Source organism: Pyxicephalus adspersus, chromosome 6 (assembly GCF_032062135.1).
Source record: "Pyxicephalus adspersus chromosome 6, UCB_Pads_2.0, whole genome shotgun sequence".
Taxonomy (NCBI): domain Eukaryota; kingdom Metazoa; phylum Chordata; class Amphibia; order Anura; family Pyxicephalidae; genus Pyxicephalus; species Pyxicephalus adspersus.
Genome location: NC_092863.1, coordinates 47,294,350 through 47,322,151, shown reverse-complemented (window position 1 = coordinate 47,322,151; position 27,802 = coordinate 47,294,350). Strand labels below are relative to the sequence as shown.

At 35.4% G+C, this 27,802-nt stretch overlaps 1 protein-coding gene across 4 annotated transcripts in view; it reads right to left on the bottom strand.

Annotated features, from left to right (window-relative positions):
- The window catches only part of TBX1 (T-box transcription factor 1), a 28,692-nt gene extending 6,095 nt beyond the window's left edge, over window positions 1-22,597 (bottom strand). The window contains exons 1-7 of one of the 4 annotated variants that reach the window (XM_072415669.1): window positions 22,189-22,597; window positions 16,192-16,296; window positions 14,402-14,798; window positions 10,585-10,686; window positions 8,534-8,705; window positions 6,895-7,050; window positions 1,293-1,360 (exon numbers count right to left, since the gene is read on the bottom strand). In XM_072415669.1, coding sequence (XP_072271770.1) covers window positions 1,293-1,360; window positions 6,895-7,050; window positions 8,534-8,705; window positions 10,585-10,686; window positions 14,402-14,798; window positions 16,192-16,231 — 935 coding nt within the window. In that variant the 5' untranslated portion in view covers window positions 16,232-16,296; window positions 22,189-22,597. Of the gene's footprint in view, window positions 1-1,292; window positions 1,361-6,894; window positions 7,051-8,533; window positions 8,706-10,584; window positions 10,687-14,401; window positions 14,799-16,191; window positions 16,687-22,188 lie in introns of those variants that run through there. The other 3 variants (XM_072415670.1, XM_072415667.1, XM_072415668.1) reach the window with 3 other exon arrangements.
- Window positions 22,598-27,802: the final 5,205 nt, after the last annotated feature.

The window sequence follows — 27,802 nt, the reverse complement described above, 5'->3', positions numbered from 1 at the left end:
GACATAAAAATTTGAAGTTACCAGCCGGGTTGGATACAACAAATGAGTTGTAGTGCTATATTAGCTCTAATGCTGAAAATAAGCAAACTTCGGAAGAGATGATAAAATATGCTTACAATATCTGATGTCCAGTTTGATAAATGTGAACCAATGCATGTACTGTTTCAAGCTAGGATCACATATTTGAAAGGATTGTCTTTTTGCATGCTGGTTTTATAAAATGAAGTGGATTAGACTCAGGAGAATAGGAGATAGCAGAATAGGGCAGATTAGAGAACTATTGTTCTCCAGGCAGAGACGTATTAGTAACGTACACACCGTCTGCCAAAAAATGGAAGTCACAAGAAGGTCAAGCAAAATGCGCTGCTTTTTTGTTGGTCTCTTGGCTATCCTGCTCTGCCCTCTGTTCCATCTCTCACCTGTTTGTTTACAGATCCCTGATAAGAGAGATGCTCCTTGATGCAAATGTGTGAGCATGTCCATACAATGACCTAAATTTTATTTTACATGTCTTCAATATTTTTTCTTTCTGCACATTTACTTAAAGGAGTTGGTCACTCAATGACCTACAATGGTGGTCTGATATGCATTCATGTGCTGATCCTTATCACACAATAGAATTAACCATCAGGTCTATGAACAAAAGTGGTCTGCTCAGCTTTAATATTCATATGAAGGATAAAGGGGCATAAATAATACTGAACAGAAGTTGCTGGTGCTCAAATATTATTTTCTCCATTGGTTGCAAAGTCTTACAATTTCTTTTACCAGGCGATGTAACAACCAGATTTTGTATACTTCAAATATTCATACAAGTAAAAACAATATAATTGACTTCTCAGTTTGCCCCATAGCTAAGCTTGACTATAATAGAAGATATACAAAATTTAATGTAATTTGCCTCATTAAATTACAAATTATACAAAATGTTTAAATTGATTCTGATTTATAATTAAATACACAGGGAATAAAAAATAAGATGCTTTACTGAAAACTATACAAATAAAACAGTAGCTGTTTAATACATACATTTTAGTTTAGTAAACATTCATCCTCATTTCTCCTTTTCATATACCGGTTTAGCAAATTCTTGATATCCCTGTGCAAACATTTTGCACCGAGGTCTGAGGCATGCAGCCACATGCACTTTAACTAATGTTAATACAATGTAAGTGCTATTCAAGATTTTGTCATTGCAAGTAGCTTTGTTCATAAATATGCAAATATACATACATTTATTATTTTGTGTTTTTGTTTTTTTACAATAACATTTTTAAATAGACAGTACTTACCAGTCTTCTGGGTCACAATCCCGGAAGCCCTTGGCAAAAGGATTGCTGGCGATTTTAAGTTGTGTGATCTAGGAAAAAGTAAAAAAAATATATATTTGTTATTCTTTTTAAAAATCAATTATTATTATTTTTTTTAAATGGTTCTGTTAAAAGGTTGAAATGTGTCTAAGAATAAATTTGCCAGTCAAATTTACTTGGAGTCTTTACAAAGTGCAATGTTTTATTTAACCTATGTTTTGTCAAAGGTTTTTGCAAACTTTTGCCATTTTAGATAAACGTATCAGAGCCAATGCAAAAAGCAAAATTAAGTTGTACTTTAAATGTATGTTTCTGGCTACTATACACCCGTTCTTGTGTCCAAAACAGCCCCTCATTATTATCATTATTTTATATAATAAATAAAAGAAAGAAAGAAATGCAAATATGAATTACAAAATACACACAAAGATAACTTTGGAGTTTCCATTCATTAGGTTCTATGAAATAGGCATGTAAGAGTTATGAATTCTCATCTTTTAAAATGATTAAAAAATGGCTTACTGAATGCTTGTTTATTTATATATTATTACAATTTATTATTATTATTAAATGCCTTTTTTTAGGTATAGTTTTAGTATACAAAGCCATTGATTGTATTAAACCATGTATGTGAATTTTGTGCCACACTCTGCCTGTGTCCCCATATATATGAATTGTGAATACAATGGCTCAGTTCTCCTTTGTGTTTTGTAAGCAGCACACTATTGAGTTAAATAGCTGTAAATGAAAAATACCTCAAGACTTATTTTTTTTTCAATCCTGCCTACACTATATTTGCTTCCAAAAATAAAGTACAGTTTATCAAAGCTGTAAAAATAAAGTTGTTTTTTTTTTTTTACAGTTTTTAGAAAGACATAGAAGAATGAATACAAAGAAATGCCTTTTTGTGTTTTGTATTTAGAGAATGAAAGTGTAAAGCTAGCTGTATAAACAATGGGTCTGTTTTTGTTTATTGCAATTGATTACAATAATGTATCCTAATTTAATTTAATTTTCTAATAATTATAGTTATTTATTGAATTTGTTTTTTTAACTGTTTTTTTTATAATTTTTAAAAACCATCATTGAATAATTGAAATACAGTGTGCACTGATAACGTTGGCTACAAGGTTTTTAAGGAGCTGTGAATCTCCATATAGATCCTCTAGGCAAAGGGCCCAGGGAACGGCAGCTGGATTAAATTATATATCATATATGTATATTTCAGTTTCAGCTATCGATCTTTATGTTTTTTTTTCTTGTTTTTTTGCAAATCAGGTAATGTTAGCCTGGGAAACATATATATTAAATCTTTAGCAACATCTGCTGGCTGGATGAACTTTTAAAATATTGAAATTGGTTTGAAGGATGACAATTATTTGCACCCAATGATCTATGTTACATTAGGAAACCTGTTGCTGATAAGCCTCTTGTTTCTAGGTCATCATTCCCCCCTTTCCCTGCACATGATTAGCCATAGGAAAGGATACAGATTCACTTTTCCAAGAGCGTTCTAAACTCTCTTAGTACATTAGTCATAGGATATAAACAGTACAGCTTAATCTGGGGACAAAAACAGTGCTTAATAATGCAATTTTTAAGACTCGGTGGTGTTGGTTTACCAAACAGACCTCCTTTTTCCACCTAGCCGGGTGAACCTACTCTCACATTAAATGCTCACTTGTTTCCAGTAGAAAAAAGAATTTCCATTGCACTTGCCTGAATAACTAAATGGAACACAGGTTAATTGGGTTAACTGAAAATCTTACATCTTTAGTAAATCCCCTTTAATGTATTTATAAGAATTTAGTATAAAAAATGACCAGCTGCTTCCTGGGAGGGGGGGGGGGGGGGGGGGGGGAACTTTGTTGATGTTCAAACCTAATTAGTGTTAAGAGAAAATATCTGCCATAGAAAAATTGGGCACTGATTCTTTACTGCATGTAAAAAAATGAAGCCTTTGTAATTGGCATTGATATCAACATTTAAAATACACAAACACTTTAAATGACAGCTTTGGTGGATGCCTAGAATCACAATGGCTTCCATGGACAGTATAAGTGCCAGCGTACTCTGGCAGCACATATTTAACTATGAAGTTGATTTTTTTTATCTTTTTACAGTTAACTTTACTTACAGACAACAGGACCTCAAACTACCTTTATGTAAATTGCATTGGCAAGTGGGTTTTCAAGTTAAAATGTGAGCTGAGCATTATTGATTGGGCTAAAAATCGATGACCGTAAATTCCATCAAAACTAAATTCTGTTTATGACTATCTTATAATATTGAGAGTCATATTTACACATATCAGGATTTTTATTTAGTATTTATTTTCTGTTATACATGCAATTATTCTATGAAAGACCTGGTAGATTTATTTAAAGTAATCACATTAAATACAAGGGTATATTATGAGGAGGGTAAAGCACGTTCAAACAGAATACAATACATAAAATATCTGGAATTGTGGGTCTGTGGGTTACAAGAAATTTAAACCTCAGAAACGCTGATAGTGCTGCAAAAATTCATATTGTAAATTTGTCTAGTAATTATTAACACTTGATACATCTGCTCCCTAAATAACAGGACACCTATAATGTAAAAGAAATCAGCTACAGTCCGAAGGACCAATTATCAGAAAAACAACATTACCCTTTCCCCATAAAATTGTAACAACCTCATCAAACAATCACAAAAACTAGTTACTATCTATTTTTCACTTGCTTCAATTTTGTTTTAATATATGTGGCATAAAAAATGTCATAAAAATTGATCAGTTGTCACAAAGCAATCCAATGGCATTTTTTATTACATTACATTTTAACAGCCTCTATATCATGGAAAATGTAAAAATTCTTTAGTCTATGTGGACAACATAAGACCCAATAAATAAACAAGATCAATTCCAATGCAGCTATTGCTCCCTTTGCTTTGACTAAAACATTTTCCATAACCATGAACCAGACAAAATACATACAGAATAACAACTAGTAGCCCATGGCCTAAGTAAGCAGTTTTGGCGATCTACAGAGGAACATATGGTTCTTCTCTATAAGAAAAAAAAACTGATCTTGTAATGCTATATGGAGGAGAAAGCTGACTGCTGGGAGAATAGGAGGGTGTGTAATGCACTTGTAAGAATAGGCCATATTACACCAATGGGTCACCAGCAGAACAGCTAAGACAAATCGCTGCCTAAATCATACGTGTGTATTTATTTAATTCATCTGGGACAAGGCTGGGCATTTTCTATATTTAAGTAAATCCGTGGATAAAGTATGTGATTGTGAGTTTCCGGAATGGGTTGAAAAACAAACTTTAAGCCCTTTCAGTGACAGTTTCAGACTTAGAGGTCAAAGTGATAGAAACCAGGAGAGAGGCAGTGAGAGGGGGAGAGAGAAAGGGAGCAGCTGTCCCAGGTCATCAGGAACATGCCAACCTCACATGAACACTGCACACACCACTTCTCTGGAAACCTGAAGGATTCTGCTCAGAAAATCTGCACACAGCACACATAGACTGGGGAACACAGCACTCATAGATGGAGGGACATAGCACTCATAGACTGGGGAACACAACACTCATAGATGGAGGGACATAGCACTCATAGATGGAGGTACACAGCACTCATAGACTTGGGAACACAGTGCTCATAAATGGAGGTACATAGCACTCATAGATCAAGGTACATAGCACTCATAGACCGGGGAAAACAGCACTCATAGACTGGGGAACACAGCACTCATAGACCGGGGAACACAGCACTCATAGACTGGGGAACATAACACTCATAGACTGGGGAACACAACACTCATAGATGGAGGTACACAGCGCTCATAGATGGAGGTACACAACACTCATAGATGGAGGTACACAGCAGTCATAGATGAAGGTACATAGCACTCATAGATGGAGGTACACAGCACTCAAAGATGGAGGTACACAGCACTCATAGATGGAAGTACACAGTGCTCATGGATGGAAGTACACAGTGCTCATAGATGGAGGTACACAGCACTCATAGAAAGAGGTACACAGTGCTCATAGAAAGAGGTACATAGAACTCATAGATGGAGGTACACAAAACTCATAGATGGAGGTACACAGTGCTCATAGATGGAGGTACACAGTGCTTCATGGATGGAGGTGCACAGCACTCAGAGATGCAGGCCCACAGAACTCACAGATGGAGGTATAAAACACCCAAAGATGGACCCACACAGCACTCATACATGGAAGCGTTCAACACTCACAGAAATACAATACACCGATACCTAAAAGCACAGAGTACTCATACATGAATGCAACAAAAAATATTCATGGACAGAGACACACAGTTGCTGCAGATGCTCTCTTTCTCTCTTTAAAGCTCCACAATTTAGGTGTTTATTGAGTCTATTGGCTCTGACAAGCTGTTAGTTTGCTTGTGTGTAATGAGCCTCCTCTACTGAATATTTCTACACTTTTATAATGAATGTAATATTATCATTGGAGTATGGGGGTCTGAATAGCTTGGTTAATATTTTTGTAACCTTGTATTCATTTAGATGACAGGCTTGCTGCTGCTGCTTTATTTGCAATTGTTTATCTAAATATATTTAGTGGAAATTGACCAGTGATAGGCATTTCCTTTGTGTTAGGTTTGTACATGGGGATTGGCACATCTAGGTAAACAGAAAAGCAGATTTGTCCAAACACAATGTGATTGACATTTGACAGTGGGAAGCAATAGAAGTCAAAGTAGAGTGGGTCTATGGTTTACATAGGTAATGGTATCCCTCAGAATTGTTTTTCCTTCCTGGTGACTGGATTTCTGCAGTGTCCATCAGTGACACAACCCTCTGCTCCCTACTTCCTGCCCTACATAGACAAGTGATTTACCAGATGGACAGTCAGCAGCTAACATTAAATATTGCTGCATCTATAGTACACACAACACCATTTATTCAGAAAACCCCTCATCTTCAATGGCTTTCACTTTCCCAATGCATTTGGAAGATTGCAAGAAATGTTCATTACAGAAAAGAGGGAAATATCACCATACATGAAAATGAGAAGATTTCTATCAAAATAAATACTCAGATGTGCAGTACAATTCGGACAATGCATCCATTCTCATCAATACACATTTACCCAATGGGTGATACAAACTTGTTTCATTTATTCAAATATGGGAGAATTATTTATTAAACAAATTATTTTATAAAATAATACTATAAAGATGCAACTTGTTGAGAAAACACAGCTATATATGAGAAAAGCAATCTCACCACTTCATCCTCATTATATCACAGCAATCTACATGCCTCCTTTATTTAACACAATAAAGCAGTCTTATCCCTCATTTCTCATTTATCCTAGCTGAGAAAATCACAAGCTTCTTACTGATCGCTGGATATGAGAAGAGTAAAAGTAAGGTCTAAGTATTTGGGAAGAACTGGCTCCCCTTTCCTGCAGACTCCATGCTAGCTGTGGCTGCTCTGCATTATTCCCCCTCTCCTTCTCCAGGCCATCATCCATCATTGGGAAGGCTGTGATAAATGATACATTGGAAGCGCTAATAAACTCCAGAAATACTCACTCTGTGGTTCTGATAGGCAGTCACTGCGGTAAAACGAGTTTCCTCAAACACAAATGTCTTAAAGTTTTCTTCTGCATACTTCTCGCTGTCCTTTCTGGGGTCCACATACACCACATGAAATCTGGGCTGATATCTGTGCATGGAGTTCAAGATGATCTGTAGAGATACATGGGCACATTTATCAAACACACCCTATGCCATTTTATCCACATATCAACAGAATTCTCTTTTCTTTTCACAAATTTTACTTTGCACCCCTGCCATCTGTACACCCTGGACTTATTCCCTAATTTATATCCTGTATACACCCAGCATATATCATCTGTATGTTCATATGGAAACAATAATATTCATGTAAAAAATGCAAAAGTAATGTATAAATATAAATATATATATATATATATATATATATATATATATGGCACTCTGTCTATTATTCAGACACAAATATAGGTGTTAAAGACTTGAAAACATATCTACTAAAGTATCCAAGCTGTTACAAAGATAACCAAATTTGAATAATTTGTAGCAAGTGTTACCTAAACTATCAAATCAATCAGTTAACCAAACAATAAGGAAACCGACCTAATAAAATACTAATAATAGGAAGAGCAATATTCTTTAAGAAATAAAATAATAATAATAATTTTTTATTTTATTAAAGAAAACAAAGTATCCTTATTTGTATGAGTATTATCATTATTATTCTTCGTAATAATAATATGCTAATAAAGAAAATCAATCCTGCATTTTATTACCGTTATTCATAATAATATAATATTATAATAGTGTGTTGTGTTTTATAGGTCATCCTGCACACCGATCCCTTATTTATGTGTACACACATCATCCGCCGATGTCTTCTATCATGACACATTTATTACACTTGCTACAAATGATGTGAATTGTATTTTCTCTTAGTAACATTATTGTTTCCTTGTTAGTTCTGTTATTTCAGTGTTTTTGCTAGATTGTTATTGTGTGATTTGTTGGCTTGCAGAGCTGTGCACAACCAGAAACTGCTGCCTGTGGTTTGATCCTTCGGATTTAATAAAACGATTAAGGAAAAGTTACAAGTTGGGCTTTTGGTTTCCTGTCCATGGAACAGTATAGTTTTGGGCAGATTCCTGTAATAAGCACTGCCCGATCACGAGAAGATTGCTGTGCACCACCTATATCATCCCACTTAGATACAACGATCCTAATTTATTAAATTGTACGAATTGTCACTTTAACTAACCAATCATGTAAAACACAAATTACTTGTGTAGGTGGTTTTTACACGATAATATAATAAATTACAGTATTAGATTATTAGACGTTTAGGATGTTAGGAATTGATCGGTAGCTTAAAAATCACAAGCCGATTTAAAATCTATATATTTACATTGGTATCTATATATATATATATATATATATATATATATGCTTTTTGTGTATTCAGGTGACTTGCATATTTATATTGAATTATATACAATACACATTAGTAGTCCCAGCAATTTTCAGGTATTACATTCCCATCCATATGTTTCCATTTATCTGCCCCAGCTCCAGTTGCCTGGATGAATACATCAGATTAATAGAGATATAAGTGGATGACTCCAGAGAGTCTCAGCCTTGTTCCCCAATTCACACTCACATGGCCATTGTCGTCCAGTAAGTTATTGGTCAGTTTCAGTTTATCAAAGGACACGATTTGTTTCATCCATTGGGCTCCTTTGGCTGGGGAATCAGGGTGATAATGTACCCTCCCTGGGGTGGCTGGGTCAGCTTTGCCTGCTACCAACCATGAAGAGCTATGGAAGGCATACCTACAATACAGAGAACATGTCAACAGATCATTACATGTAATAGACTGGAGAAGATGAAATCTTTCACACAACAAATCGGCTGACTATTCTATTCAATTATCAGATCAGGAGAAAAGCAAATTCCTCTTTACTTGTTTCATCTGCAAATGATTTGGTATTTAAAGTAAACAAGAAGTTGGTTTCACATAAAGGGATATTTAAATAATTAGTCACATCCTTTATTGTCTGAAGATTCCCAAATCTTTAATTAATCACACTGACTATATTATTTTATTCATACAGTAAAAAACTATATATATATATATATATATATATATATATATATATATATCAACATCAGTAATAATAAAAAGAATCCCAGTGTTTAAGAAAGTATGTAAATAGCAATACATGCGTTTATGTCTCGCTGAAATTTCATGTATAGAATAAAATTCCCTTTTTTAATATACTTTTAATAAATGCTATGTAGTTTTGTCGCCTTGCTTTTTTATGCATACAAAACATTTGTTTTTGTCGAAATTACATATTGGCCCCTTCCAACCACTTGGGGACATGACATAATAAAGTTCCTGGAGAAGCTTCCTCCATAGAAATAGCAGATCAGTAAGTTATGGCTTGTGTTCAATAATAACGCTTTCCAAAAATGATGTCTCACTTCCAGGAATGAGGCTCATTATGTGCACATCCCCAAAGTTTTATTTCAGTCCTAATTTTATATGACATCACTCTTCATAATCATCACATCATCAGCTTCCCCAAGCCGATCTTGTCCTTCCACATATTTTCCCAGATATAACTGTAATAAAGGAATAATTGCTTTATTGTGTTTTTTTATTAATATTTCTCTATTTTTATTATTTATTTTGCTGCTGATGCTATTATTGTTACTGCCATTCTTTTAAACACTAACATTGTGGAAAAAAATATTCCACAGGGTTGTTCATTACAAACTAATATATTTTGGCTGTTCCAAGGGAAAACTCCAATTTATTTTAGTGTTAAATGTAATATAAAGTGAGAAAGGTGAAAAGAAATTGTTGTCGGTATTCACATACACTATTGTTTCTGACAATACAGCAAATGTTAAATGTATAAGACCACGCAGAATTTTTTATCTTGTCTCTGCTCAGGACAATAGGATTTTCTAACAAAATCATTTATTTTATTCTAATACCTAACCGAAATTATTTTCTATTTCTCCAATATAAAATGATCATGGTTGGGATAACATACAATACTCCATTAGTATTTGTATATTCACAAATACATTTCTTCATACTGCAATATAAAAAGTCTTGCTGGAAGCCAGTGTACTTTATCTATTCCATTAAATGATAAATCTATTTGCTATATGAAAGTTTTGCCAAAAGTCCCATATGGCAACACAAATTCTCAAATATGCTTCTTATAATATTATTCATTGTTATACTTAATATTTATAAATAGGTTTCATTTACATTTAACTAAAGAGCAAGACATTTAAATATATTTTTTCTAATCGCATTGGACTGAAAAAAAAAACGCAAAATAATTACATAAAAATTGTGATTTGTGAATGGAATGTAGCAACTTTACCTTGTAAGTCCCATCTTGGGGATCCCATATATAAAGTGTGATTGTAACAGATGTAGGACCTATGTGCTGTGTATAGGTATATATAATATATGTTGAATGATGATACAAGGAACATGTCACAATAATATTATATATATATATAAAATTTTCTTCACACCATCCTAACTATAGATTATTATAAAAGCAGATCTAACAGTGAAAAGACATTCACACCAAATAAAATCAAACATATAAATTGCCCCCATATAGACCTGCATTATATGCAATGAAATAATGACCCCCTCTCCCTATTTATTGTACTCACCGGTAACGTTTATCATCCACTGGTACAAAATCCATTAATAACATATAATCAGCCATGGGATCCATTCCAAAAATCTTTACCTGGAAGGTGGGAAACATTCGCCTGTCAGAGGAAAAGAAGAGAACCGGTCAGTAATGTAAAGTCAAGCAGAGAGGCTGTCGGGTGCACTACAATGTACAATTATATAAAGGAAGCAATCGTATTTTTATCGTTCATCTCCTTCCCCTGACATTGCTTTAGATTGATGAGTGTCGCTGAAAAGCTTTAATTGTAACTTGCACGAGGATTTGGTATCCATTTCAAAGCTTGTGCAGGGCAGCCACTAACTCCAGGCTAAACTGAGTGTATCCCTGATAACAGCAATCTTCCTTATCTCTGAGCAAACTCAAGTGCTGTTTTTATTTTCAATGTTATGGCATGCCATTTGGAGATGGGAGTTTTCCAGATTTGGAAGAATGTGTGCAATAATAGTGATTCCCCCAGCAGTGTGCATGTATTTATTTAGTGTGTTGTGCAGGAAATGCACTAGAGAGGTTCAGTGTAGAGAAGAAGTGAAGACAGCTCAGGAATGTGGAGGTGTTTTGCCAGTATCCTTCTCCAACCCAAGATTGGGCTCTTATAGATGCCATTGCTCAGGTTGGAGTGTCAGCAGAACAATACATGACCTGCCGCACAGAACACACATTTTCCTGCTCATTTCCATTTCTGAATGGCGCTTTTAACTAATTTAGTCCTCAAACAAGTTTCTATGAGCTCCCCAATGTAACAAGATGTCATGTCACACATTCCTGGAAGACTGGCCCTAAACAATGGCAGCACTCCCCTCATCTAGGTCCCCCCTATTCGCCTGGTAATTGGAGATGGCAGGGCTGATGACCCGGTCCTTGTGTGAATTATTCAACATGGAGCTGATTTCATTTCCCTACAATGGAAATATATTACACAAGACCTGATCAGTCTACATGGCCTATTTTACTGCACAAGAAATAGGGATAACCTAGATTTGTAAAAAATCAAATGTATCTGTACTATATAGATTGCGGGAGAATTGTATATACATAATAACTTTATGTTGGCCAATAATTTATTTTAAATATTCTTTCTATAAAAAATATTGTATTGTTTGTTCATTATATATATATTGTACATATTGTCATTTTAACTCATATTAACGCACTACCGAAATGTATAGAATATATCTATATTTCAAATCTTTGTAGTTTGTATTAATTGAATCATGGAAGTTCGATTTATACATATATATATATATGTGTGTGTGTATAGGTTTTTAACGCAGTTGCAAAGTTTTAATATGTGAATACAGTAATATTAAGTATATTCTTTCTGTGTACAACTAATGTAAGAGGCGCTTTCTGGGCTGATATATAAAATATATATACATGGTATAATGATGTATTTTATTATTTACAGATCCCTAATGTTATCACTTTATAAACCAGTGCTATTGTTTCCGTTTGTAAATAATAGGCCACAACTTTTTCTTTTCTTGCATGCAACAAACAATCGAAGCCTTGTGCAGATTTTTACTTATAAGAAATAGATTTATATATTTGTCACTCGCATCCTGCAGATATATCCAGGGACAAAAGGCAGCCCTGAAAACAGCTGGAAGGGGGCTCCCAGGGTGATCCATATGCAGCTAGTATGAAATAATTACAGATGTGCTCATTCCTTATCAATGTAATAATGATACTAGTGAGATTGGATATATTCACATCGATTTGTAGTGTTCAGGCCCAGACACTTTTATTAAATTATTTTATATATGTGAATTTATAGCATAATGTTGCTCCATCAGCTGGAACTGATCTCATTTATTTTTCAGCAGGCCCTGGAAGGGTTAATGTGTGCCGACCAGAAAACCCAACTGTACATGGCTGTGGTGTGAAATTAAGAGAACATTTTTCAACCCCCATGTCATACATTTTTCTCTGCTTTCCCTATCTGCTTCGCCTAAAGTGACCCATTCTGCTCAATCACCTGTTGTGAACTAATTGGATTCAGTAACTTGGAATAATATTTACTCTGAGCTTCTAAAGGGGGGAAAAATGAGCAAACACAGGAACTAAATACCCAAGCAGGTCATATCTCCAGGCTGGTGGGGGGGGGTAGAAGTGACCCTGCAGCCACTGTACTGGGCCAGGTGCTGGGATCTCACTGCTATGTCTTCCATAACACAAGAAATGTGCCGAACTATCCTGCAATATGGACTATCAATGCCATGCCTGGTGTCCAGGAGGTCCTATTAGTAACTAATACCTAATATAGAACAGCCATGTCATGTATGCTGATTTTCTCCTAATACAGTACAATTTATTTTATTTGATGAAGCACAAGCATGGGACACTCTTTCAGCAAGATCTACATAATAAACTACCATATACAATATTATATGTTTATTTATTCATGTATAAATATATATAAATGTATTACATAGAAAGTATTCTCTATTGCATTAATTATTACTAATTATTTTCCTAAAAATAAGCAGCATTAGGGTGTACTTGAACAATACCAATAAAAATGCTTGGGTATAATAAATTAGGTATTGTAGTAGTTATAGTAGGAAAAAAATATAAAATATATTTATACTGTTATATTGAATGATATTTAGGCACTGAGGTGTATGGGCAATGTCAATGAACATGCTTGTGTATGCTAAAATGTAAATTGTAATTTAGTATAATAATATATTATATTGATATTTAGGCACCCATAGATATCAGAAGCGTGTCATAAGAAATGGTTTATGGGAACATTTATAAAAAACGAATGTTTTATTATTATTATTGTTATTATCATTATTATTATTATTTTAAGCATCTACATGTAAATATAATAATACATTTTGAAATATATATATATATATATATATATATATTTATTTATTTATTAAACATATATTTATAAATAATTGTGAAATTATCACATTATTAATTACATATATATTTACTAAAGGGGTAACCTAATTTATCCAATCATGTGAGAACAAATTGATGTTTACTTCTTTTATCTGTCCATGAATTGATAATAAAATGACTATTCGTTTATTGGGTAAATTATCCTCCCCATAGTCTGTATTTTGTAGGATGATAGAATTGTGCAGCATTTGTACAAGTTAGAATGAAATACCCTAAGATGTGTCACTTTCTGGTGTATGAATGTATAGACAGGATGAACACCCAGAAGGATTTGGAGTAATACAAGGAAAAGAAGTAAATGATTTCAGTAAGGAATCCCCAGCGTTCCTTGATCTCTACCATTGTCCTGAAAGCCTCCTTGACGTGGGAACTGTTGCTGTGTTTTAACACTTCTTATCCTGTCCTGTCCTGTGCAGCCCAGACTCTGACAAAGCCCAAATCTCCCCATTTTCTGCAATAATCCCAGGGGTCTTTATACTGGTGAGCCTGGGTGGTGGTGAAGATTTTAGAAGGATCAACCTTTCATTTTATGTTCTGATATGCTTATAGTCTGTGGATGTATGCCTGCTTCAATGTACTAAAGACAATCTAGCAGGTGATGAGCCTATTTATGTATCCAGATTCACAGATTTTTTCACTGATTATAAAATGAGTACAAATTGTGTGCCAATAATTGATAAATGATTAGGTTTATGCATGCGAATTGTGTTAGTTACATGGCTAAATATTCGCTCCATGAAATCATCTTTCTAAAATGGTCAGATTTTCCATTGCTAGCTCCCAGCCTTCCACCCTCTCTGAGCGATCAGGGGCAGGTTGCAGGGAAGGGGCTATACTAGAGCGGTGAGAGAATTCAGGTAGAGGTCAGTCCTTACCTTCCAGCTTTGGTGACGATCATCTCGGTGCCCAGCTGGTTGAACTCATCCCATAACGCCTTCATCTCCAGCTGCACGGTGATGTTGGCCACCTTTGGGTTCTTCTTGATCGGAGCTTTGCTGCTGCTGCTGCCCGGGGTGGAGGAGGACGAGCAGCTGGAGGACGAGGCCCCACTCTCAGGTTCCGGACACGCGTGGCTGGATCCCGGGCCGAAGCTGTAGGAGTGTTGGGCTGCTGAGCACTGCTCATAGTGGGCTTCATGCTGGCTGTAGGGGTCTCCCGGGGATGGGGAGAGGTGGTAGCCTCCCGATGCATTAAGACTGCTCAAGCTGTTGGCTGTGAAAGCTGCAACATCGCAAAAGTGAGATAGCTGGGTGAGCCAGGGGCTGGAAATTGCTGAAATCATTCCAAAGAAAAAAAAGAAAATCAGCAGATAAAATAAAAAAAAAAACAATAGAGGAGCTGCTGAGTCCTGGGGGGCTATCCAAGCAGTGCTACCAGTGCAGTGGAGTTGTACAGAAGTGGATTGGCAGCAGTTACAGTCCTGGAGTTCTGAAGTATGGGGGCAGCATTCCTAAATGAAGCTTTGCCAGTACATATCCCTGGTGTGTGCAGGAGCCCAGTGTGTCTGATCCTTGCTCACACAGGCCTCCCTCCTGCTACAAAACCGGTTCCTCTTTTTCTGTTTGGTGCAGCTTGCAGGTAATGTGCCTTTTCCTCGCCTGTGGGACCCTGATGGGATGATTGACACACAAGTGCCTCTTCTTAACACAGCTTCCTCCTCATGACACCCACTTTTCAGGGCAGATATATAAGGCGTTCCCCTTGGTACACCCCCTCCTCTCTCTGCCTTCTGCCCTCCCCTTCCTATTGTTTAAACCCTTGTGTGCAGCTCAATCCACAACAAAACAAACAGCTATAAAGCAAATAGCATTTCCCAAAGAGGTGCCAACCCCCTGGCTCTATACCTACCCTAGTACACAATGAGGGACAGGTCACTGCTTCTCCCTACTCATAGGTGACACATTGCTAAGCACATTGGGATGACAAGAAGCTGCAATGGTAGGTCTTTTACCCAGAAATGGGGGCATATTGGGCACTTCTGGGGTGTTATTGAGCTAATGAAGGGGTAAAGTAGTGTCCCCATCTCATACAAGTGGTCATGTATCTAAACGTAGAAGGGATCGGCACAGATTTTGTCTGCCTTCAAACTGGGTTCTGCTTGTTGCTGGAAAATGTGAAATATGTTACTGCCTGTGATCCATGTATTAGTGCACAGAATACAAACTGGGAAGGGGCACCTTATAGGACAATATGTAAAAAATTGCTGCTGATAAAATCTATTGAAATCATTTATATGACAAGTTTAGTATATAAAATAATAGGAATATAAAGCTTAATTTCACAGATATTAGACTGAATGATCTCCATCGGCTGTACAATTTGCCCCTCACATGCACACCTTGTCTTTTTATCATTAGGTATATGTGTTGTGTGATCAGTTATAAAGTCCCGTATATATTATTATGGGAGTTAGAATAAGATCATGTCTTCACATCGATAAAATACTATTCATTGCTGAAAATGTATGGGAATGATTTGTACATCGCTACAACCCAGCGAACAGCATTGGGTAAGATATTATTAATTGCTCTCAGAATATCACAGAAAATGCCCATGTGCTGCCAGACACCGGGCACTGCCAGATGCCAAGGAGACCCTGTAATGATGACAGATAGAGGTTTTGGGTGACTAAGTGACACTGTGGGGTGTTGATGAGGACACTTACCCTCCATATCCCTGGTAACAGCACTGAAGTGCATTCTCATAGGGTGACACTGGAACTTGCAGAGCTTGTCCAGGGCAGCGCTTTGCTCCTCTGTGTCCACTTGTTCTGAAATCAGAGAGGCGATACTGAAAGCATTGGCTTTGGGGGACAGAGGGCTGCTCTCTTCCATAGGGGAGCACACATACAGCACCCCTACACAGTGATCTCACCATGCAAGAAAAAGGAGACTAACACTATACAACAGAAAATAACAATAAAAATAAAAAAAGGTTACAGCAAGAGAACTTATAGATGAGCTGCAACAAGTTGTGTCCTGCAAACTACATTGTCTGATTGGATTGTGCAAATAGCTCGGCCCTGTGTGTATCAATGTGATTGGATTCGGTGTCCCCCAGCAGCCCTTATCTGTCCCCAGTCTCCCTTCTGAAGGCAGTAGATGGGTGATGTCACCGAATATCCTCAGGGCACCGAGCACCCGCCTCCTGGATGGAAATAGAGTGCTGTCAATCAGAGGACGTCATCCCATCACAGCTCTCTATACAACATATAGAGACATCTCCATATTCATCTATTCTTTTTATAATTACATAGGGGTACATTATATATATGTTTATTTTTTATATAGTGTCAGTTTTGTATAGTTAAAACCTGTTTGTAATATATATATATATATATATATATATATATATATATATACACAAACTTTTTATATATCTGTGTGTGTTTGTATTATATATATATAGTCACGAATACATACATTTTAAAATGATAAAAAGTAACCACTAATTACTAATATAACTATTAGTATTATTATATTTGTATTATTATATATAGACACCAAACACACATGTAAGGGCAGAATAAAACAAGAACCTAAAGTTTGAGTTTGGATGTTTAGTTTGGGGTTAGATGAGCTAGATAGAGTTTGGATGAATTTAAATTGCGGCTATAATAAAAATACCGGGCAAAAAAAAATTAACGAGCAAAAGAATAAAAGAATGCGAAGATCTATCTATCTATCTCCTGTATATATAAATATATATATATATACATATCTTCGCATTCCTTTGCTCATGTGACTGGTATACATAAAATATCAGGAGAATACTTCCTTTTTGCACAGGTTAAACCTATACACGTGCGTTGTACACACCATGAGCTTGGGATTGCATGCAGCCTGTGTCCTATAGAATTCTGATATATTTATACAAAATTCGATCTGAAATTTAAATATCGGCTGTAATCTGTCTGAGAGCAGGATGCCTTGTAGATGGATTTGATGGGAATATACAATGGGGCTGTGGATGAAATGTCCAGATATTACTGTGGGGGAAAAGAGGCCTTTGTGCAGAAATAGTGGCAGATCTTATTAACAGGGGATTAAAACTCTGCTGTATCCTCCTCACATTACCTGCTGAAACGGCCCTTTCACAAGGACCCTGACACAAGTGAGCAGGAGAAATGGCACAATAAGAAATGCAATTTCTTTCTCCTCTTGATGTGTACAATGTACAGGGGAAGCTCTGCACTCTATGCACTCCTGGCAGGCTGAAATGATCCGCCATGGACCTGATACATGGCCTAAGAAAAAAAGAACTCCCAGCCAATCACATTCTTCCATTCACTTCTCTGATACGTGTAAGAACGGGAAAGCGGATTTGATTGGTTGTTGGGTAACACAGAGATTCTTTCAGAAAAGTCGGATTGTGCAGTGCTATACAGGAGAATGATGGCTATCTGTGATAAATAATAATAATAATAATATATTAGAGACCTGTACACATCAACATGTCATATGCAGCACTCAGCCAAGGCTCCACATATTAACATCAATCATTGGTCCAATAAGGTAGCAAAATGAGAAGGACCAAGGTTTGGCCACCACTCCAAATTATCGAGTTAGCAGACCTGGGATCGGATTATTCCTCGCTTACTACATCACATTTCTGCATAAACCTTGAATCTCATATCGAATAAGAAAAATACATTTAAGATTCATTTTCACTTGAGAAATGTCTATAATATGAACTCTTTATGTTTATGTGTAATACATATATATATATATATTTATTATATAGATCATTTTTTTTTCTAGAAGAAATTATACATGAAGGTATAATGTTATATTATATATTTATTTTCTTTACTCCCCCACACAGGTGATAAGGTTGTCCACAAAAGTCTGGTGTATATGGATTTGCAGTGACAGCCCAGTGACCATGAAGTTGGTGATGAGATAATAATGAGATAAATGCCAGCTCTGTATGCATGTTACTGGGGGACATCTCCACTCATTTCTCTAATAAATGTTTATTACATGTGTGTAAACCATAGCAGAGAAGCCTTCAATGTTTACAGCAAATTCCTATATATTTGGATTTTCTTCAAGAGAAAATGTTTGAGCTTAATAATTTATCAATTAATAAATCATCATGTAAAAAGAACTCCTGTTTATTTATTTTATTTACACCTCCTTGGTATAATTATAGTACATATTTACACAATGTATATATATTATGTATACATTATATATTCATATAAATCATATGAATAACAGATCATTGTTGATATATTTGATCTGCACCTTGGATAATTTGTTAGGATTGTGAAGTCCTTAGTAAACCATCCTAGCTATGTCAGTGGATGTACTGCTAGTTGTAGCTGGTAAACTGGTTCTATTAGTTGTGTGTTCTGTGTTATGACAGTCTGGAAAGCAGACAGACAAGCATGGGGAAGGGAACATTTACTAACACGTTCTGCTGTAGGAATTATCAGTGTGCCACTGACAAGGATTGTTTAAATATGATTGGTGGCTGTGGGCTGTCACAAAGTTTTTATTGTAAACCTAATGCCAAATGTCTAGAATGGTCTCAGGGGTTTTATGGTTTTATTTGAAAATATAAAATATCATGGACTTGGCTACTGTAATAATCATGGTCATCGTATATTGTGTCCAAATAAAAAAATGAATAACTTTAAATTATTTAGTTAAAATAACAAATATCAGGATATTTTCTATTTTTTAAATACATCATACACATAAAATGAATACAGATTCAGTTTGGTAAAAAAAACAAACAAAAAAAAAAAAAACGCCAGCCCATCTAATACATAATCAGAAAATGTAAAATTTCAGGGGTTCTAGGGTACAAAATATGTGAAAGAAGTGGAGGCAGAAGATTTGTGTGCATACTTACCTATACCCTGAATACTAATTGTATGATCAATGTCTAGCCAATGTACAACCCCAATCACAATGGCAGACCAATAACTACTTATTACACCTAAAGGACAACCCCAGCTGTATTATACATTGAAAGGAAAAACTTAACCATGATTTACTCAAAAATGACAAAGCCACACACTTATGGCTGGGTTCGTACATTAAGTGTATAATATATGTGGATTCGTACATTGAGTGTATGTTATGGTATAGTTAGTTCTGTATAATAGGTGGATTACATAGCAAGGCTTGTACATTAGCTGTATTATATAGTTCGGGTTGTACATAGAATGTATGACATATTTTGGTTTGTATATTATGTGTTTTATGTAGTAAGGTTTGCACATTAAGTATATAAAATATATTTATTTGTACATTACGTGTAGTATATAGCTGGGTTCGCACCCTTAATGTATAATATTGTTAGCTCTGCACATTGGGTATATATTATGTCTGAGTTTGTATATTAAGTGCATTACATAGTTGAATTTGTAGATTAAATGTGGTATATGGTTGGGTTTTCACATTTAGTATAATATATGTCGGGACTTGCACATCAAGTGTACTATAGAGTTGGGTTTGTATGTTACGTAAATGATATATTTCGATTTGTTTATGAAGTGAATGATACATACGTTTGTATTTTAAATGTATAATTCAGTTGGGTTGGTACATGAAATGTGTGATAGTTTTAGGCTTGTACATCAAATGTATTATATAATTGAATGTGTACATTTAGTGTGTTAATCCTGTTTAGTGTGTGATATAGTATGGTTTGTACATTAGGAAAATATTATGCCTGGATTTGTACATTTAGTGTGTGAAATAGTTGGGTTTTTTCATAATATTGAATTGGCATAATAGGTTTATACTGTGGCTGGGTTTATGCAATGTATATTATATAATTTGGTTGGTACATAGCACAATCCCAGCTATATTCTATACTTCTTGGACAACCCAACCATACAGTCACACATGTACATCTATCCAAATAACCAAAGCCTATCTGTATATAGCAATGGCTGCTGAAGATGATTCTATGCGACAATTGCATCTAATAGTGGGTAACACAACAAAAGTAATAATAATAATAATGATGATGATAATATTAATACTAATGACTATTTTTATGATGGTGTTATGAGATGTGGAGTGTAGATTGTGTGTCTCTTGGCAGACAATCCCATGGATGACATTCATAGCTCATCACTCACATCTCTGCTTCTTCTCTGAGTGAAATAAAGTCAGGAAAATGTCCCGGTTCTTCCTATCCTACATCATCATGTACATCCTTTTCTCACAACACACATCGGTCCATTCCCCCGGTTGGAAAGGGGTTAAAGGGCACTTAATTTATCACTCTTAGACACGTCAACACCCAGCTCTGTGCCTTTGTTATTTTTTCCTGTTGCTTTTATACTGAAATGCCCAACCATTGCAGGAAATTCGAGTCAGATCTAGTGATAGAATTCTATTAAATCAGCAGGGCAAACCTTGTTTTCTGTCTTTGTGTGAGCCTGCTAGGATGGGTATGACCAGCCTGGGTATAGTGCCAGTGCTGCCATCCATCAGGAATACACAATCGGTGTACAATCGGTGCCCACACTGCACAGACATCAATCTGTTTATTATTGTGCAGTAATGAGATCCTGAGCACTAAGCAAATTTCCTGCACAGCCCCAGTCCAGATTTGTGTTTAGCCATCACTTAATCCTCATATCAACATATCGAATGACTGATTTGTTACAACTCTTCATTTTTCTCAATGTAAGCCTTATTTTCCCTGGGATGGAAAGCAGACATATTAGCATATTTACTGGCACTTAGTACATTCCATGTAACAGGATCAGCATGGTGAGGCTGGAAAATACCTTCAAATATTATGATCACCTCGACTCTACAAACAAGATTCTTCTATACAATGGTGATACGATGGAGACACAGCAGCAGAACCCATCCAGAAATGACAAGGTCACAGAGCTGTACACACAGCAATGTCACACAATGCCTGACACAGGGGCCATCACTATATCTGCTCTGATCATTCTACAAATTGGAGGCGATTTACAAAAATATTAGCAAAGTGATCCTCTTATCTTAGTAAATTAAGAACAGCTATGATCAGCTTGCATACCCAGTCATATAAATCAGATAAAAGGGGATTATAAAAGCCACAAATAACAAACAAACAGTATATGGAATGGAACAACAATATTTTCATTAAGGTTTCACTTAATTAAACTTATTAAACTTATTTAAAAGCCAAATAAATATTCGCTGCTGTTTAATAAATCATTAGTATCATGTATTGCCCATGCTGGTATTATTTTTGTATTTCTGACTTATTTAACATTTAATTCAGCTAAATCGATATGCATATTTATTTTTGTATTAGTGATCTCTGCAAATTACTGTACACAATTATATTTACCGCATTTATAATCATAGCAAAAGCTAACTGTAGCGTAGTACAAAATCTATGATAATGATAATGCAATGTGTTTAGAAATAAAAACTAGAATTTCTGAACTTATAGAAAACGACAATTTAAATCTTCTAGTGTTAACAGGAACAATTAAACACTAAACTAACAATTAGTTTTATTTGATTGGTAATATAAATGACACTCTCTGCCTATAAATAATTGTGAATCTAATAATATTTTATCATTTTATTTTAAATATATAAATATATTATTACACTATATATATAAATAGCCCCATTTCCACTGATAACAATGAGAATAATTGTATGAGTGTGTGCAGTCTCCTTACTTGCTAAGTCCCAGGGTGATCCCTGACTTGTCCTCAGAGCAGTCCTTGGAGCTTGGATCAGACACAGTAGCCTGGGATTTATTTATACTGCTCCCATCACAGCATGCAGTCCTGGCTCCTTTTTCTCTTGCCCTATAAATCCGACACAGGATTTCTTAAGGCAGCCTCCATGGACCAACCACTAAGGCTGGCATTTCACTTCACCTTTTTTTCCCTGTAGAAATTGATTAGGCAGTGGTGTGGAACATATGAATCCAGAGAATGACCCGAGTGCTTCCAAGAGTTCAGCTCATGACTCTCTCCTGCTGGATGGATTATTCTGATGGATGTAGTGTCCCTTAAAATGCCTTGGATGGCAGCTTAATTAATGGAGGTCTGTATGGGAAGTATAGGCAGAGCTCCTCCAGAGATGAGAACAGTTGGTATTATCTGTGAGCAGTGCTTGGTATCCTTAGGTAGGCAGGGGGTTCTTGCTTCTCATTGCACTCTCATTGCACTAGCGCCTCTTCTGTCTGAATGCAGGTGTATGCTATATGAGTCCAGGGGCTCCTGCATATACTGCGCCACTGCACTGCGAGCACCACACTCACAGCCTACTTTTCTATCTACCTGGCCACTCGATGGGCACCCTGCCAAAGAACACTTACCAAGAATAAACCAATAGGCTGATATACAATTGTGAATGTATATAGTGTTATTAAACACAACAGACTATCATTGTAAAGGTGCATTGCTTTATTATTGCTGGATCAGAGTGAGTGTTGTAGTGAAAACATGTTCGCTGCTTTGTCGATCCCTATTAGGAGGTAAAATGAATGCTGCTTGTTTGTGATCACAAGGAGGTCATCAACCTGCACTGCTTTGCATTAACCCTTTCACCACCGAGGAGGATAGGTAGGTCTCAGTAGCCAGTTATTCCTCTTCTCTCTTTTCTAGGCATAAGATCAATCTGTCACTGAGCAGTCACACTTGGTGGGGACCCACACAGCTGACCCAGAACAACAAGCACACCCATCAACCTATATTTATATATAGCTACATTTTTATTTAACTCAATATAATATATATCTATATATCAATCTACCTATATTTCCATTTACACATACACATATCTATATATTTATACATAACATGTTATACATACTCAATGCTTTATTTATATAACCTTCTCTCTACCTTTAATTATATATATTTATATCTACTGTATATACACTACACACACATAGTGAGGGATATGTCTAGATATATAATAGTGTAGTGTGTGGACAATTTTACACCTAGGTGTACTTAGGACATGAATTTGTCTTTGTGGGCTTCCCATGACATACACATACATGTGTGGATTAGGGTTAGATTTATGATGTATATATATTGTGGGTTGCTGACTCTACATTACATTTTGCAGGTCTTTTCTCTGGTGACTTCATATCATATACCCTTTATTCGGTTTGATTTTTACATTTATCAGTTTTACTACATATGTAATCCATACTGTGCTATATAATGAATAAGTTTATCATTTTTTATTTTATTTCTCTGTTTTAACCCAATGTAAAACGATGAAAGTTTACTGAAAGCATAGAAAATGTTCACAAAGCATAGTAACAATTTAATATAACCATACTAAATCCGTGATCACTTCAGTCATCGAGGTCTTATTATTTAAATACCAATATATTATACATTTCAATATATTTACAACGCTATACTAAACATTTATTAAGTGAACATCCTGCACTCCTAGAAATAGAGACGATTTAGTTAGCAGAATGAATATTTACTGCGGTTTAGTAAATAAGCTGTTTACATCAATTATATTGATATATTTTACATCTGAACATCCACTACACATCACTCATTATCTGTCTATATTTCTAAATAAATCTGTCTATATATATATATATATATTTATTTATGTGTATATATTGTATGTATGTGTGCTCTGCAGTATTTATCGGTGTACTGTGTTAGGTGTGTGTTGTTGCAGCAGCTCAGGTGAACCATGAATATAGATTATTATCAAATGACAAATGACACGTGACTGCAGTGTGTAACTTATGTATCATGTCTATGTGTGACATGTTGCTATCTGACCCCTAAGTCTACATTATATTACAGGTGTCTATCCAGTTCTATTAAATATTATCTCTGTGCAGTCCTAAAAGAGGTGAGCTCTATATCCAGTGATATTACAGGTGAGCTTTCTGTCTAGTTATGTTACAGGTGATCTCTATATTCATTGTTGTTACAGGTGAGATCTATGTGCAATCTTATTAAGGTGATCTCTATATCCAGTCCTATTTGAGATGAGTTCTCTGTGTAATCTTATTACTGGTGAGCTATATGTCCAGTTATATTACAGGTGAGTTTTCTATCTAGTCTTATCACAGGTGAGTTCCAAGTCTAGCCTTATTACAGGTAATCTCTATGGCTATTATAGTTTGTATCCTGCACATCACAAGCTGATAAAAACTCCTGCATGGCCAGCAATTCAGATATCACATTGTTCTTTTAGGGTTTCCTGAAGGGAAATTTAGTTCTCATAATTATTGCCATTGATGCAGAACGGCCAGTAACTGATATCATTTACAGGTACATCATTATTATTATAATATACAGGTTTTATAGAATATTCCCACGAATTCAGCTGAGCACAAGCTATGAGATTCACTGGTCCAAATAGGCGTCTGGACCTGACATCTATTAAATATCTGTTAACTGAGTGCTGTTCATGTTATCCCCTATAAATGTGGAGCTTTATAAGCCTCAGCTAGGCTGCAGTCAGCAAACCAGAAAAGAACACATGATTGTGTGTACCTAGACCGGGATATAGTAAATCAAATATCAGATTTATCAGCACTTTAACTTTTGATAATTTATATAATATCTCTAATAAATTAAAATATTTGCAGTATATAATTTAGCTTTGACATTATTTATGTATACACATCTTTATTTGTAGTAAATTATTTATGTTTGTTATTTTTTGAATATATATATTTGTAGTTTATTCTTTGTTTTATTATTACAGTTTTGATACTTTTATAGTCAGATTTGTAGATATAAACGTATATAAAAATATATACACCAAATATTATTTGTATGTATATTTTCAGACTAATTTCTCCCCATAATAATACAAAGAGCATAAAGTGATTTATTTTAAACATTGCAGGAGTATAATAAAATAAAACACAAAATACGCACGGAAAACGGACGAATTTACATTTAGTTTTTCTATTTTAACGTTTATTTAAATATCTGATATATTTAGATATACGGTGCATTAGCAAATGTTCAGAATATTTTTTCTAGGCATGCAAACGTAATTTTATTACAGGGTATGAGACAAGCAGGCATTAAAAAACCTTATTTTTACCCGGGTACATTTCTTAGCTTGAGCTTTGAGTGTAATGTTAGCGCACCGTCCGTTACATGCGTTCTGTATAGCGCACGGTACGGAAGAAAAGCTGTGAATGGAGTTTTCCGGACTTACCCTTACCGATCGTTAAAGGACCTGTAGAAGCTGCTGTGTTTTTTCATCCACACAATGCTCCTGGCACACCCTGAGCCACGGAAAGTTTTATGTTATTAAGGCCAGGTATAAAGGACACATCTGTTCCAAAATGAAATAATCCAATCATTATAATAGTATTTACATAAACATTTCTGACCACACACAAAACTTATTCAGCCCATATATTATTTGTCCAAAATCTTATATTATAAATTGTCATAGACAGATAGATAATAAGATATTAGCCCAAACAAATGCTGTATAAAATGATCAAGTGGATGTATGTACTATATTATATAACTGTGCATTTATGAGTCATTATCCTTATAAGTATACATGTAAATATATGGATTTACTGGTCTTCATAAATTATTATTAATTATTATTAATGAACATATTTATATAGCGCCAACATATTATGTGGCGTGTAAATTTAATGACAGACAGATACGGAGAATGACACAAGAGGAGGACCCTGTCCATAGGAGCTTACAATCTAAGAGTGGCAAATGCGGGCCGGTTAGTTCTTCACATTGCTTTTACAGTATGGTGGAATATTCATGACAAACCTTACAATCTGAAGACGCACATACTAGTTCTAAACCATACACCCTCTTAGCCACACTATAAAATACACAATACAGCCTAGGACATGTCATACACCCCCATTACATACCATACACTCCCAAGACACAACATACATCTCCAAGACACTCCATACATCCAAATGGCACACTACACACCTTTATGGCACATTATTTATCCCTGTTTTATGGCAAAGCCATACCTTAACACAACTTAAACCATTAAAATTCACCCTACACACCCTAGACACACCATGCACCTCCAAGAGGCATCCATAAACACACCATAGCACACCATACACCACCATCACACTGCATGCATTCCCATGACATACTACACACCTCTATGGACCAACATCCAATGATACACTCCTTAATAGCCATATTTCTCTATGACTGTATTGCACACCTCCAAGGCTTACAATGTACCTTCATGACCCATCATACATCCCAAATGACACATCATAAACCCCCATGCCCAACCCCACCCTACAAATCCATAATGTACCACATACCTTTTTCTTATAAAAATTGCAGATTTAATCCTTAAAACACTTAACTCCTTGATGGATCTAGGGTTCTTATTACATCTGGTATTTTTGTTCATACTTTGTGTGGTATTTGATTAGCATTTGTATGCACTAGGATACTTCTGTATTACTGACATCATCTTTTTTTATATCAAATAGGTTACACATTACAACACACAAATAGCTATTTATCATCCTATATCTACCCATTCTTTTTTTATACTACTGTTTCAAATTCTCCAAAATAAATTGCATTATATCATGTATCAGATTTTCATTTATTTATTTACCCAATGGACCCCAAACTTCTATTCCAAAGCCTCTTCTCTTTCCTTTTTAAAATATGCATAGTTTATATGATCTTTATAAATGAATATGCCATTTTTTTATTCTAAAAAATTCAACGGTTAGTGTTATTTATTAAAAAAAAATAACAGTAGCAACATTCACTATACATATTAATTATATTCTTATTTCTGATATACGATGGAATTTGTGATGAACAGACTTAGTTGCAACATAATTTAATAATTGTTGTAGTTGTCTGTAGATACATGCACCAATCTATCTATCTATCTATCTATCTATCTATCTATCTATCTATCTATATATCTGTCCTTGCCCCAATGGGCATCAAGCAGATGGTGGAATTTGGACTGATCATATTATTTAAAACCAGAAATTCTACACCAGTTGTGCAATTTTTATTGTAAAACATAAACCTGCGGCATGTTTGTTAAATTGTGTGCCTGGGCGGACAAAGCCCAGTTACTATGTCCCATAGCTCTCAGCTCACTGGGGAAAGCAGCTCCCCATACACGCTTGTTATCTATACTGTGTTGAAAACACAGCTCACACCTGGGGCTTGATGGGAAGAGAATGCTAAAAATGCCACTTGTGTGGCATTTAGTGGCACATGAAACCACAACAGTCCAGTCAATCCCAGGCAGGGGATCAAATAATAGAAACACTCAGCCATTATA